Raw genomic sequence first — 15727 nt, forward strand, 5'->3', positions numbered from 1 at the left:
TCATTTAGCAAATGGGGCTTGGACAAGCCTTCAGGCCCCAGATGGCTACATTTCCCTGGGGTTGGGTGGGGGGTGGTTAAAGCTGAATGAATAGAGGAATGTGATTGCTGAAGGTTTCAGAGGGGAACATATTGTTCAGCGCGGATGCTCAGTGATGTCCCTGACTTATTCAGAAGCACATGGACATTGTCTTCAAAGGGCATATCCTGTTCATCTTGCCAATAAGCAGTGCTGCCAGCTCCCTGTGGATGTGCAAAGCCCTCTTCTACTCTCTGGGCTGAAATTCTCTTCGTTTGCAAAATGAGTGAATGATCTGATGACTTATCTGGGTCTAAATTGTGCATAAGATTTTAGCACTTAGAAAAAAACTAGAACTGGTTGAGTCGAGATATTAAACATCCTTGGTATTTTAATACATTCTGAGCCTTCTGAGGTGGATCCCAAATTCCATCCATCCACCAATGTAACCTGGATTATTTCTGTGTGGTGTCTAACACATACACACCCCAACTGCCACTATCACATACAACATGAACCACTCAGACCTAAAGAGGCTGTCAGGCCAGCAGGTTTACTGGACGATCTGATCATCTCTCACACACTAAATCAGTCAGTGTTTTTTCAAAAGAGGACTGGTTTCAGACTGTTTTTCCTGCCACTTCTCAACATAGTAGCCTCCTTCTAGGTCTGTGGAAAATTATGAGTTCTTATTTTTTGGTTTTTGCATTTTACCTTGATGTACCTAAGCAGTCTTCCTAATAATTATGTGGTACCAAGGTATCTGTGGTCATTTATTTCCCAGTCTGAATTAATAAGGGAGGAGATGGGGATGAGGATAAGCAGAGGAAAGTTAAAAGGAAAGAACTCAGATTTGAGTATGGGTAGCTGTTTGGTTTGAAAGCAATTAGTTGGCTGTCACTCTAATGGAGATTAAAATATTCATGAGTGTGCACTGCTGATATTTTGGATCTAAAATGAGAATGGCATCATTATTACTAACTAGAAATTTGTGATAAAATGACCCACTATACTTAATCATTGGTCTGAGAAACGTGTACTGAGCACTTACTATGAGCTTCTTAAAACCAACCTTCTCTGGTAACTCCCATGATACACTGCTCAGCACAAGGCTCAGCTATCCTTATTACCCTGGATGAGCTGGTCCTTAAGCACAAATATCTTTTGTGCTTCCCTATTCACAATTTAAAATATTAAGGCAATACCTATTCAGTTGAGAAAAAATTTAAAAGACAGTTAAACAAAAAGAAAAACAGGATACAACACGTCTTAGTTGAATAGAGTCACTGTTAGCATTGAGCCTTTCTGAGCCACACACACATACATACACTGGATCCCTCTGTAAATATTTTATAATCTGCTCTTTTTGAGGAATAATTTACACACAGTAAAATTAACTCTTTTTGGTAAACAGTTCCATGAGTATTGACAAATGCATTCAGTTGAGTAATCATCCCACCAATCTTTAATCTGCTTTTATTAATTCGTTCTATATTACAAACCTATTTCCATGTCACTGAAAATAGATCTCTATCGTTTTTATTCATGGCACTATACTCCATCAGATAAATGTAAGCTAATTTATTTCACCGATAGAGATTCTTGCCACACATTTCCCTAACATCTGTCCTCAGGACGGGTAGAGACAATTTCCTGCTGCCGGTGCGTACAACATCTGCAGCCCAGGGTGGGTTCACAGGCTGCCTCATTCACTACCCCTGCTAGACACGTGCACGGAATGAAACTGGTCCAGTGGAAAGCTAGGGGACACAGGGTCCTGGGTAAGTGGAATATTGTGGTGAACAGGGTCAGGCTCTTCCTTGTCTCTTCCTCGGCAGTGACTCAGCTGCCTGTGCTCTCGCAGGGCCCCAGCTGCAGAGTCCAGACGGTTGCCACAAGAGTGGTGCTGCTCTTGTCCAGGTGCCACTCAGTTCTAGCAGTGCAGCCCTTACTCTGGGTAAGTCCATATCAGATGGGCACTGGTGCCGGTCTGCAGGCCGCCCTGCAGCCCCAGTGCTTAGGTGGGGCACTGTCACCCACTCATCTGCCTGCTGCAGAAGCCTTCCTGGTAGCAAAACCATGTGATGGCTGTTTCCTCTTTGAAAAGTTTGCAAAGTTTCCCACTGCAAAGTTTCCTCTTTGAAACTCTCACAGAAGGGGTGACCAAGCAGGGTAACTTAACCTCCCATTGTTTTATGTATTTTAGTGAGCAGCTTTTTCAGTTTTTACTTGCAGCCTTTGCTCTCTCTAGGATTTGGGCATGAGTCCATGGAGAGGGGAGTTGGAGGGTGGGGACTTGGTGCTATTTCTTGATTCAGTCCTTGATGACAGTCATCATGTGATTTTAGAATTGCTCTCCCTTCTGATGACAAGTTAAAATTGAGCCACATTTCTTTGCCTAACCATATTTGTACTTATGATGAGTTCTTCCCAGGCAGTACTGGTCCTCCAGGCAAATACACCATGCCAGATTCAGCCCACATGCTCATGATCTGCTCACATATGCAGACATGATAGAAGCCCAGCAGTGCTCATAGCTGGACATCATCTGAGATTCCTCCACACTCCCACTTCAGAAGATATTTGTATATACTTTTTTCAGTTCAGTTCAGTCACTCAGTCGTGTCCAACTCTTTGCGACCCCATGAATCGCAGCACGCCAGGCCTCCCTGTCCATCACCAACTCCCGGAGTTCACTCAGACTCACGTCCATCGAGTCAGTGATGCCATCCAGCCATCTCATCCTCTGTCGTCCCCTTCTCCTCCTGCCCCTAATCCCTCCCAGCATCAGAGTCTTTTCCAATGAGTCAACTCTTTGCATGAGGTGGCCAAAGTACTGGAGTTTCAGCTTTAGCATCATTCCTTCCAAAGAAATCCCAGGGCTGATCTCCTTCAGAATGGACTGGTTGGATCTCCTTGCAGTCCAAGGGACTCTCAAGAGTCTTCTCCAACACCACAGTTCAAAAGCATCAATTCTTCGGTGCTCAGCCCTCTTCACAGTCCAACTCTCACATCCATACATGACCACAGGAAAAACCATAGCCTTGACTAGACGGACCTTTGTTGGCAAAGTAATGTCTATGCTTTTGAATATGCTATCTAGGTTGGTCATAACTTTCCTTCCAAGGAGTAAGCGTCTTTTAATTTCATGGCTGCAGTCAGCATCTGCAGCAATTTTGGAGCCCAGAAAAATAAAGTCTGACACTGTTTCCACTGTTTCCCCATCTATTTGCCATAAAGTGATGGGACCGGATGCCATGATCTTCGTTTTCTGAATGTTGAGCTTTAAGCCAACTTTTTCACTCTCCACTTTCACTTTCATCAAGAGGCTTTTTAGTTCCTCTTCACTTTCTGCCATAAGGGTGGTGTCATCTGCATATCTGAGGTTATTGATATTTCTCCTGGCAATCTTGATTCCAGCTTGTGTTTCTTCCAGTCCAGCATTTCTCATGATGTACTTTGCATATAAGTTAAATAAGCAGGGTGACAATACACAGCCTTGACATGCTCCTTTTCCTGTTTGGAACCAGTCTGTTGTTCCATGTCCAGTTCTAACTGTTGCTTCCTGATCTGCATACAGATTTCTCAAGAGGCAGGTCAGGTGGTCTGGTATTCCCATCTCTTTCAGAATTTTCCACAGTTTATTGTGATCCACACAGTCAAAGGCTTTGGCATAGTCAATAAAGCAGAAATAGATGTTTTCCTGGAACTCTCTTGCTTTTTCCATGACATCACCAGATGGTCAACACCAAAATCAGATTGATTATATTCTTTGCAGCCAAAGATGGAGAAGCTCTATACAGTCAACAAAAACAATACCAGGAGCTGACTGTGGCTCAGATCATGAACTCCTTATTGCCAAATTCAGACTTAAATTGAAGAAAGTAGGGAAAACCACTAGACCATTCAGGTATGACCTAAATCAAATCTCTTATGATTATACAGTGGAAGTGAGAAATAGATTTAAGGGACTGGGTCTGATAGATAGAGTGCCTGATGAACTATGGAATGAGGTTCGTGACATTGTACAGGAGACAGGCATCAAAACCATCTCCATGGAAAAGAAATGCAAAAAAGCAAAATGGCTGTCTGGGGAGGCCTTACAAATAGCTGTGAAAAGAAGAGAAGTGAAAAGCAAAGGAGAAAAGGAAAGATACAAGCATCTGAATGCAGAATTCCAAAGAATAGCAAGAAGATATAAGAAAGCCTTCCTCAGCGATCAATGCAAAGAAATATAGGAAAACAACAGAATGGGAAAGACTAGAGATCTCTTCAAGAAAATTAGAGATACCAAGGGAACATTTCATGCAAAGATTGGCTCAATAAAGGACAGAAATGGTATGGATCTAACAGAGCAGAAGATATTAAGAAGAGGTGGCAAGAATATACAGAACTGTACAAAAAAGATCTTCACGACCCAGATAATCACGATGGTGTGATCACTGACCTAGAGCCAGACATCCTGGAATGTGAAGTCAAGTGGGCCTTAGAAAGCATCACGACGAACAAAGCTAGTGGAGGTGATGGAATTCCAGTTGAGCTATTTCAAATCCTGAAAGAGGACACTGTGAAAGTGCTGCACTCAATATGCCAGCAAATTTGGAAAACTCAGCAGTGGCCACAGGACTGGAAAAGGTCAGTTTTCATTCCAATCCCAAAGAAAGGCAATATACTTTGTTACAAAAATGGAACTCTTTAGTAAGACAACCGTAAAAACCAACCCTAAACAGTAACTACCTTTTTGTTATGTATATGTATATATATATTTAATTAACTTATTTTTTAATTGAAAGATAATTGCTTTACAGAATTTTGTTGTTTCCTTTTTGTAATATTTTTAAAGAAGAAATTCTTGCAATTCAGAGAAAGATTATATAGACTTCACCAACAATTTATGACCAACCTTTTAAATTGCTAAATTTAACACTGGGGTTCTACCAGACCAAAGTGAAAAATCTCTGAATTTATTTTTTCTGCAGGAAGAACACATCCAGTCTATCTTGGTAAGATTGATTTTAAATGCCTGCAGGGAAGCCCTCACCACAGGGAAGGCATGGTTTTATTTCTCTGGCCTCTTAATCTGCTCAGAAACACAATCTGTTGGACCTGGTTGCTTTTGTTCCCAATTAATTGTAAATTTGTAAGCTTACAATGTGATAGTGGTATAAGATGTGTTTTAAAACATTTAAGGAAAAATGTAAGTTTCCAGCTCCAGCCTGTCTGTGCTGATTCAGTGTGCCACCACTCAAACCACTGCTGCCAGCTGGTGTATAAAGCAAACTGAACAAACACGGTCCTTCATACCTGGGTGACCAGCCTAAATGACCACTATTTGAGGGTTTCCTGGCCCAGAAGGCCCTTTCTCTTCTCTTTCCCCACTGCCAGCAGAGATGCCTTCTTTGAGGGACTCCACAAGTCTGCCATGGACCTGGGGTCCCAGGGACTTACGTGTTGAGACAAATAAAGATCTAGAGGCTATTAAACTTATTTAAAGCCACCCTACTGATTTTATATATAGATGTTTGCTTCCAGCAGTGTAAACGAGTCAGGGCTCAAGAAAGAAGAGGGAGTTGATATCATGGAAGATTCACTGCCTGCAGGGAGAGTTTGAAAAGGTTGGTTTGAGTTGCTCCTTGCATGATAAGAGATGAGGCTGTTTTGCAGAGACTTTGTTGGATGGAGTTTCTAAAGGCAGAAGGTGTCAGGAATGTTTAACTAGAGAGTCTCAGCATAGCCAAGAAAACTGGACTTAATATGTTTGTGATTCTTTCAACATTTCCTGTTTACTATTGTCTGATTTTAGACTCAGAGATGTTTTGAGTGCCTTTTCAGATATTTAACTTTGCGAAGATTTTAAAAGGTAGACGTTGAACATATAGAATTGCTGTACCTTCCACAGGTCACCAATCTGGGTCTTGGGTCTTTACCATGATGTTTCTTTTCTAGGACAAACTTTCTTTGCATTTTGTCAGTAGTTTGACAGCTATTCCCAACTCTCTGCTACATCAGCTGTCTCCGGAGGCATCTAGTGATCTCCCAGATCTTCTTTCCAGTGGGTCCTGCTGGGAGGGCCAATAGTTCCGGATTCATGACAGTCACACCTGTGTAATCCCTCTCCTTTGAGTGTGGTGGAACTTGACATTTGCTTTTAACTTCTGGGATATGGCAAAGGTGATGGAACGTTACTCTGAGATTAGGTTGTGTACCATTGTGACTTCTGTTTTGCTGGCAGATACTCTCTGTTGCCGTTTTGTCCTCACTGATGAAACAGGTCACTCAGGTGGCCTCTGAGCAACAGCCAGCTAGGAACTGTTGCTAGCAACATTTTAGTTCCACAAGCCTCAAGGAACTAAATTCTGCATGTGAACTTGGAGGCAGATCCAAGTTAAGCTTTCAAATGATACCCAGCCCTGGAAGACACATTGATGGCAACCTGGGAGAGACAGTGGAGCAGGATACCCAGTTAACCCATGTTGCTGGCCACAGAAACTGTCAGATAAGTAATGTGCATGGTTTTAAAATCATTTGGTATGCAACAGTAGACAACTAAAATACCTTCTCAATCTTAATCCTGTTTGATGTTTATTTCTCTTCATAATTTGATCCCTTGGGCCAACCTCATCCCTGCCAGTGTCTCTAACTCTCACCTAGAAGCAGGTGATTCCCAAATCTGTGTCTCCAGGCCAGACCCCTCTCCTGAGATCAGAACTCATAAACTTGATCTAGTGACTGGATATAGTGCAGGTACCCCAAATTTAGAATGTTCCAATCTTCTCCTGACAAAATGTGGTCCACTGGAGAAGGGAATGGCAAACTACTTCAGTATTCTTCCATTGAGAACCCCATGAACAGTATGAAAAGGCAAAAAAATAGTACACTGAAAGATGAACTCACCAGGTGGGTAGGTGCCTAATATGCTACTGGAGATCAGTGGAGATATAACTTTAGAAAGAATGAAGGGATGGAGCCAAAGCAAAAACAACACCCAGTTGTGGATATGACTGGTGATAGAAGCAAGGTCCAATGCTGTAAAGAGCAATATTGCATAGGAACCTGGAATGTCAGGTCCATGAATCAAGGCAAATTGGAAGTGGTCAAATAGGAGATTGCAAGAGTGAACATCAACATTCTAGGAATCAGCAAACTAAAATGGACTGGAATGGGTGAATTTAACTCAGGTGACCATTATATCTACTATTGTGGGCAGGAATCCCTTAGAAGAAATGCAGTAGCCACCATAGTCAACAAAAGAGTCCGAAATGCAGTACTTGGATGCAATCTCAAAAACGACAGAATGGTCTCTGTTCATTTCCAAGGCAAACCATTCAATATCATGGTAATCCAACTCTATGCCGTGACCAGTAATGCTGAAGAGCCTGAAGTTGAACGATTCTATGAAGATCTACATGACCTTTGGAACTAATACCCAAAAAAGATGTCCTTTTCATTATAGGGGATTGGTATGCAAAAGTAGGAAGTCAAGAATCATCTGAAGTAACAGGTGAATTTGGCCTTGGAGTACAGAAAGAAGCAGGGCAAAGACTAATAGAGTTTTGCCAAGAGAATGCACTGGTCATAGCAAACACCCTCTTTCAACAACACAAGAGAAGACTCTACTCATGGACATCACCAGATGGCCAACACTGAAATCAGATTAATTATATTCTTTGCAGCCAAAGATGGAAAAGCTCTATACACTCAGCAAAGACAAGACTGGGAGCTGACTGTGGCTCAGATCATGAACTCCTTATTGCCAATTTCAGATTTAAATTGAAGAAAATGGGGAAAACCACTAGACCATTCAGGTATGACTTAAATCAAATTCCTTATGATTATACAGTGGAAGTGAGAAATAGATTTAAGGGACTAGATCTGACAGACAGAGTGCCTGATGAACTATGGACGGAGGTTCGTGACATTGTACAGGAGACAGGGATCAAGACCATCCCCAAGAAAAACAAATGCAAAAAAGCAAAATAGCTGTCTGAGGAGGCCTTACAAATAGCTGTGAAAAGAAGAGAAGTGAAAAGCAAAGGAGAGAAGGAAAGGTATAAGCATCTGAATGCAGAGTTCCAAAGAATAGCAAAGAAAGATAAAAAAGCCTTTCTCCGTGATCAGTGCAAAGAAATAGAGGAAAACAATAGAATGGGAAAGACTAGAGATCTCTTCAAGAAAATTAGAGATACCAAGGGAACATTTCATGCAAAGATGTGCTCAATAAAGTAAAGAAATGGTATGGACCTAACAGAAGCAGAAGATATTAAGAAGAGGTGGCAAGAATACACAGAAGAACTGTACAAAAAAGATCTTCATGACTAGATAATCATGATGGTTGATCACTCACACTCACCTAGAGCCAGACATCCTGGAATGTGAAGTCAAATGGGCCTTAGAAAGCATCACTATGAACAAAGCTAGTGGAGGTGATGGAATTCCGGTTGAGCTATTTCAAATCCTGGAAGAGGATGCTGTGAAAGTGCTGCACTCAATATGCCAGGAAATTTGGAAAACTCAGCAGTGGCCACAGAACTGGAAAAGGTAAGTTTTCATTCCAATCCCAAAGAAAGGCAATGCCAAAGAATGCTCAAACTACCGCACAATTGCTCTCATCTCACATGCTACTAAAGTAATGCTCAAAATTCTCCAAGCCAGGCTTCAGCAATATGTGAACCGTGAACTTCCAGATGTTCAAGCTGGCTTTAGAAAAGGCAGATGAACCAGAGATCAAATTGTCAACATCCGCTGGGTCATTGAAAAAGCAAGAGAGTTCCAGAAAAACATCTATTTCTGCTTTATTGACTATGCCAAAGCCTTTGACTGTGTGGATTACAATAAACTGTGGAAAATTCTGAAAGAGATGGGAATACCAGAACATCTGACCTGCCTCTTGAGAAACCTGTATGCAGGTCAGGAAGCAACAGTTAGAACTGGACATGGAACAACAGACTGGTTCCAAATCAGGAAAGGAGTATGTCAAGGCTGTATATTGTCACCCTGTTTATTTAACTTATATGCAGAGTACATCATGAGAAACACTGGGCTGGAAGAAGCACAAGCTGGAATCAAGATTGCCAGGAGAAATATCAATAACCTCAGATATGTAGATGACACCACTCTCATGGCAGAAAGTGAAGAGGAGCTAAAGAGCCTCTTGATGAAAGTGAAAGAGGAGAGTGAAAAAGTTCAGAAAACTAAGATCATGGCATCTGGTCCCATCACTTCATGGCAAATAGATGGGGAAACAGTGGAAACAGTGGATGACTTTATTTTGGGGGCTCCAAAATCACTGCAGATGGTGACTGAAGCCATGAAATTAAAAGATACATACTCCTTGGAAGGAAAGTTATGACCAAACTAGATAGCATATTAAAAAGCAGAGACATTACTTTTCCAACAAAGGTCCATCTAGTCAAGGCTATGGTTTTTCCAGTAGTCATGTATGGATGTGAGAGTTGGATTATAAAGAAAGCTGACCACCGAAGAATTGATGCTTTTGAACTGTGGTGCTGGAGAAGACTCTTGAGAGTCCTTGGACTGCGAAGAGATCCAACCAGTCCATCCTAGAGGAGATCAGTCCTGGGTGTTCATTGGAAGGACTGATGTTGAAGCTGAAACTTCAGTACTTTGGCCACCTGATGAGAAGAGCTGACTCATTTGAAGAGACCCTGATGCTAGAAAAGATTGAGGGCAGGAGGAGAAGGGGACAACAGAGGATGAGATGGTTGGATGGCATCACTGACTCGATTGACATGAGTTTGGGTGGACTCTAGGAGTTGGTGATGGACAGGGAGGCCTGGCTGCTGTGGTCCATGTGATCACAAAGAGTTGGACATGACAAGCGACTGAAGTGAACTGAACTGAATCTTTTCCTTTTTCTGAGTTCTTTGACTTGGTATTTTCACCTCTCTTCATCCAGGTGTCTAATTTTGTGAGTCATCTCCTTCCCTACTCATGAAATCCATTCAATCAGCAGGTCTGGCATTATACTCTTCTAGTCCCATTACCCCCTTAAAATGAAGATGGTATTTCTTAAAATTTTGTTCTACGTTTTGGGAATGAGATAAAAAATAAAGTGATTGTTAGTATATCAGGATTTTTCTATATGTGCTTACTTTCACTTAGATGGTGAATACAATCTGGCTCAAAAATTAATATCTATCATAAATTTGAACTTTTAAACAAAAATCCATGTTTATGTTTAATTACACTTGTCTCTCTGAGAATACTGGAACAGTTGAATCAATAGTGATTATACACTGTCCCCCTCTGCTTCTCCACCATGGTTTTAGAAAGAAATAGGCCAATAAAATAAAGCCTGCTCCGCTCTTGGTGGTGAGGGGCCAGTAGCAACTGTCTTGCTCAGAGGTACAGGAAATGGCGAGGGGGACTGGACAAAGGTTCGTGTCTACTCTTTTGGTTGGCATTATGTCTGTGCCATCAACATGAGGTCATGTGACTCAGCCTTGACCAACTAGCTCTTTCAAGATGGAAAAGGGGTGGACTCCTCTAGCTTCCCCATGGTGTAGAAGAATCCATTCACACGCCTTCTGCTATAGGGCACGCCATTGGGAGGAGAGTATATAGGGACATTCGGAGGCTGCCTTGAAGGCTTCAAGTCACAACCCTGTCCTGATGCTGCTCACATCTGTATCTACAGCTCGGATCCCTTCCTGAGCTTGTTGCAGAGACATCCTGTAGGATCTTTAAATGCAACTTTTACTAACACCTCCTCAAACCACCCTATCCCCCTAAAGCTGTTCTTGATCTCAGCAGGCAATGTCCTGCTGCTCATCTATCCAATTTCCCAACTCACAAAAGAAGCGTCATGCTTAGCATCTCTTTCTCTTTCACCTTCACATCCAATAAACAACCATGTTTTGTTGATTTAACGGTCTGAATCACTCCAATAGAGGCTTTCTCTCTCCCACTCTCACTACCTCTGTTCAGGCTACCACACTCTCCCACACAAAAGTGTCCTCCAAACAGGTCTCCCTCCCTCTGGACCAAACCATTCTCCACGCCACCACCTCAGGTATCTTTTTAGAGCACAAAGTGAAAGAAGTGAAAGTGTTAGTCGCTTAGTCATGTCTGATTCTTTGCGTGACCCCATGGACTGTAGCCTGCCAGGCTCTTCTGTCCATGGGATTCTCCAGGCAAGAATACTGGAGCGGACTGTCATGCCCTTGTCCAGGGGATCTTCCCGACCCAGGGACTGAACCCAGGTCTTCCACATTGCAGGCAGATTCTTTACTGTTTGAGCCACGAGGGAAGCCCTAAGTCTGGGTATTTTTCCTTCTTGCTGAAAAAACCTTCAATGTCTCCACTTCCATAGCTGAAATGTCAAATCCCATACAGACCCTATGTGATCTGTCCCTAAATCTCTCTCTTCATCCTTCTCTCTCCGCTCCACTCTTGTGTTCTGTGTCTCAGCCACACTGAAGCACTTTTACTTCCTCCAATGTGCTGTGCTTTCTTTTGTATTCAGGTCCTTGCCTTTGCACTTTCTTTGGCTCAAAACACTTTCTGCAGCCCCTTCCCTCTTCCTGTCACTTGACAAGTCCATAGTCTTAATTCTGAGTTCCCTCATCCAAAAGTTTTTCTCATACCCCTTTGCTCCATCCCATCTCCCATAATGCTCCCTTAGCATCTGTGCTTGTAAATTAGAGGCATTGACTACTTTACATTTAATTATCTGTTTACTTCTCATTCTCCCACTCTATCCTATAATCTCCTTAACCGGCAGGGGTAGTTTTTTGTTCATCCTTGACTTCTCACTGTATTTGATACCGGATAGGCACTCAGTACACATTCTTGGGTGGCAATTCGCCATCTAGACTATTCAGCTCAACATACAGGCTAAGTAGGCAGGCTTTAGGCATATCTCTCCATTGTCATCCACTTTAGTCATAGCTCCGCCCACTGTGGCCCACTCTATCACCCACTCCCAGCATGTGAACAAATTTCTCAGGAACAACTGAAGATTATAGCACACACTGATTTTCAGCTTTTGACTCTGTTCACAACAATCAGTTATTGGTGAAACCGTCTGAGTGCAAGAAAGAGCCCCAATCTGACAGAACTTGAACCCTAATGCTATTTTAAGAGGCAGGGACACAATACTCTTTTGATAGATCAGACAGATATGTCCCAAGGGATACAACAAAGCTGTCTTTGACCCTCTTCTTTTTAGTTTGTTCCTCATTACTCCCCATCCGACCATCTCCTCTCGTCCCTGTTCTCGGTAGAGTCAGAGGGTAAAATTCTGTGATGTACAAAGAACGATAAGAACTACTACCTCATTACTGCCAGAAAGCAGGTCTCCACGTGAACTATTCTAAAATCAGACATCATTGAGGGGAGGGGGCAAACTCTAATATTTAAGCAGCTTCTAGTCAATAATTCTCTGGATCAACATATCCAAGCGATACACAGGAAACTTAGATATTCTGAAGTGCATTACTTAGATTTTTTGGGTTGTTGCTATTTAACACATGGGCGTTTAATATTCACTTTAAAATTTACCCAGCATCTATGGGACTCCACTGTCCATCATCTGATGGTGGAAAAGCAGTCTTCCTTTTCTTTTGAGATAACTCTTAACCCTGCCCATGGGTACTCATGGGACCTAGAACTCGAGGGAAGGAGAACGTGGTTCTCTTCAAGCTTCTGCAGCGATGATCAGGCCTCCCTGTGGCCTGACTGACCAAAATGTAACAAGTGGCCGAGATAGCCCCGCCCCCGGTTCTTTTCCTATTTTCTATATAAAGAGATATTATAAGGAAGTCCAGTATATAGAACAGATAAAAGAGGAACTTCCCTGGCTACAGCCAGGATAATGGACAGAATGAAGACAGGAGGGGACAGCATCCAACCTTCCAGCTCCCCTTGCTCTGTGAAGAGACCAGAGCAGAACTACTTTCCAGAATTGTCCCTTGGAATCCTAGATGGGAAACAGCTTTTACAGCAGGATATTGCCAAGGACATTGTTCTCCTCTCATACAATTCTCATTTTCTAGAATGATCTGTAGAAGAAATTTCTCACAGAAATTTCTCTAATTTCCAGGAATCCTTCTGATTTTTTTTCTGAGTACTTAATTTATTTTTTTTTTTATCTTTTGAAGGCCATGGTTTATGCCTCTCTTTGCATCAGCCTCTTGGAAAGCCTGGAGTTGATTCTGTGGGTCCTTGCAGGGAGTACCTTAGGAATTTCTGGGACAAATCATGAATTGTAAACATTAAGTCAGGAATCCAGGTATCATTTCTATCTCATTTTCCTTTTACTCTGATTTTTACTTTATTCTTTAAAATGAATATTAAATTAATTTAATTTATGTTTATCTTCTATCTTACACATATATGTATATCACTTCAAACTCTTTCTGGAATAAAACAGGATAAAAATGAACATATGGATGCATATAATGAAAAAATAACAACTTTTAGCAACCATCATGTGACTGCTCTTACCTCATTAGGGTGAAATCCATCCACAGGTTCGATGAGCTGCCAGGGCTGCCCACCTCTCCTTTGCCACTCCTCCGTGACTGCAAGGCAGACACACACAGAATTAGAGACATGCTTTTCTGAGCAGTGGTCAACACCCAGAATAAGGGCTGTGAAGGATGCTCCTCCTGGGCTGATGTTTACCCAACCACATCTGCCTCTGAGTCATTGTTTCAGGATGGGGGTTTTCTAAACAGAAGTGATATTTCCATTGTATCAGTTTCCCCCTTTAACTCAAGAAGAAAAACATGTGATAGTGTTGGATGAATGTGGTTTGTAGAGTAAGGGGGGTGGGAGGGAAGGGTGAGCTGTAAAATATTCAACATTGATTTAAGTCCATCTCGTTTCTCAGTGACCAGAACAGAATTTCAGAAACAAGAGAAAACTATTAAACTAACCTTTCCTTTCATGGGTTGCCATTTCCAGACACTGCCTGCATATATCAAGCCATCATCATTAAAACTCACATAGTTCTCAGAAATATAATTACATAAAATGATCTCAACATCACATGTAGAGCATAGCTACAGAGAAAACACTATGAGCCTTAAAATGATGAGCAGCAATAAAACTGTTCTTCAACAGGGGTGAAACCCAGGAATGTCAGTTGCCCCAAGGCAATAGCACAATGAACTCTACATTGTAATATCATATTGTCAATAAGGATTTCTCAAGGAAATTTCAAATCCCCAGAAAACCTCCAGAGAGAAAATTGTGAGACCTACCGTTACTAGAGTAGCCCACCATGTCCTCACTTCCCTGGTGTCCTGAGAAGGGAGTGGGCACAGCTGTGATTCCCCCGGTTCCTCCCTCCTCGTGCGTATGTGTTCAATCACTGGTTGTGTCTGGCTCTTTGCAACCCTGTGGACTGTAGCCCATCAGGCTCCTCTGTCCATGGGGATTGTCCAGGCAAGAATACTGGAGTGGGTTGCCATTTCCTACTCCATCTTCCCTCCTCACTCCGCAAAAACTCAAGGGCAGGGATCTGTGCCCTCTTGCCCCACCCCCCACTTTTTATCTCCCTTTGCCCCAAGGGAAGAATGAAAATTCTATTAGGGGCTCTGACTGGACAAAAGAAGCTGGACTTCCCTGGAGCTGAATCAATACTATGCTGCTTTTGTAATTAGTTCTAATATCACGCCAGGCCATTTATACTTGCAGTCCAATCCCTGTCCCCAGATCAGATCAGATCAGATCAGTCGCTCAGTCGTGTCCGACTCTTTGCGACCCCATGAATCGCAGCACGCCAGGCCTCCCTGTCCATCACCAACTCCTGGAGTTCACTCAGACTCCCGTCCATCGAGTCAGTGATGCCATCCAGCCATCTCATCCCCAGAGGGGCTGCAAATACTGCTGCCCTTCTCACAGCACAGGAGACAATCCCTGCTGGTGGTTTGGAGTCTTACGCTGGATTACCAGTTCCTGTTGGCTTTTTCCCTGCCTGAATGGCCACCACTGAGCCACTCTCTTATATTTGTGTTTTACTGGGTTTTATTGGAGGGTTCTAGAAGAAACAGCTATTGGAAAATGGCCTTTGCATTTGTTGTGACACTCAAATCAATGACATTGTCCACTGTGTCCTCCACATGTGGTCCTGAGGGAGACTGCTTCATGCTGGTAAATGATGTATCTCTCTGAAGGAGTAGCATATATCTGATCTTCTGATAGGAAGCTTAGAGTTGCAATGATGCTGAAACCACACTAACCCTTATGAAGACTTATTCTGCTGAACCAGCTTGCAGACCTCAACAGTTTCTTGCAGTTGGCCACAGGGACCCTGTGAAAGACAGAGCCTTGGGCAAGCTTGCCTGGCTCCAGCTTCAGTCTGCCTGGTTGTTCTGTTTTTCAGGCATGACCTTGGAATCAGATTTTCTGTTTCATGTTAAACTCCGGCTGCTGCACCTTAACCTCTGGCCCTGAAGCTGAAGCACCTGTGGGCTGTGCTGGCCTCCTGGGTGCATAGTGCTGCTCCCGCCCAGCTCTGCTCATCTGTCTTACCTGCTGTGAGCTCCCAGTGTTTGGCTCAGGCTGTTCCTTCTCCCCTTTGATTGACCAGGAGATGATGGGCCACTTTCCTACTCACTTTTTTGGGGGGTCCTGTTTTTCTACTTTAGAATTTTACACTGATTCTCTGAGTCACTGTCAATCTGACTATCCAACCAATTACCCTTAATGGAGCACCAGGCATTTGGAAAGGTTTCTTCAA

The 15727-nt window shown here is 42.7% G+C and overlaps 1 protein-coding gene across 2 annotated transcripts in view; it reads right to left on the minus strand.

The window, feature by feature from the left end:
* The window catches only part of AOAH (acyloxyacyl hydrolase), a 190488-nt gene that overhangs the window by 2634 nt on the left and 172127 nt on the right, over positions 1 to 15727 (minus strand). For both annotated transcript variants that reach the window (XM_086396565.1, XM_086396566.1), the window contains one exon: positions 13486 to 13562. In XM_086396565.1, the coding sequence (XP_086252691.1) occupies positions 13486 to 13562 (77 nt within the window). The remainder of the gene's footprint in view (positions 1 to 13485; positions 13563 to 15727) is intronic.

The sequence above is a fragment of the Bos grunniens genome, chromosome 4 (genome assembly GCF_055505025.1).
Source record: "Bos grunniens cultivar Pamir isolate PY7600 chromosome 4, Bosgru_T2T1.0, whole genome shotgun sequence".
Classification (NCBI taxonomy): Eukaryota; Metazoa; Chordata; class Mammalia; order Artiodactyla; family Bovidae; genus Bos; species Bos grunniens.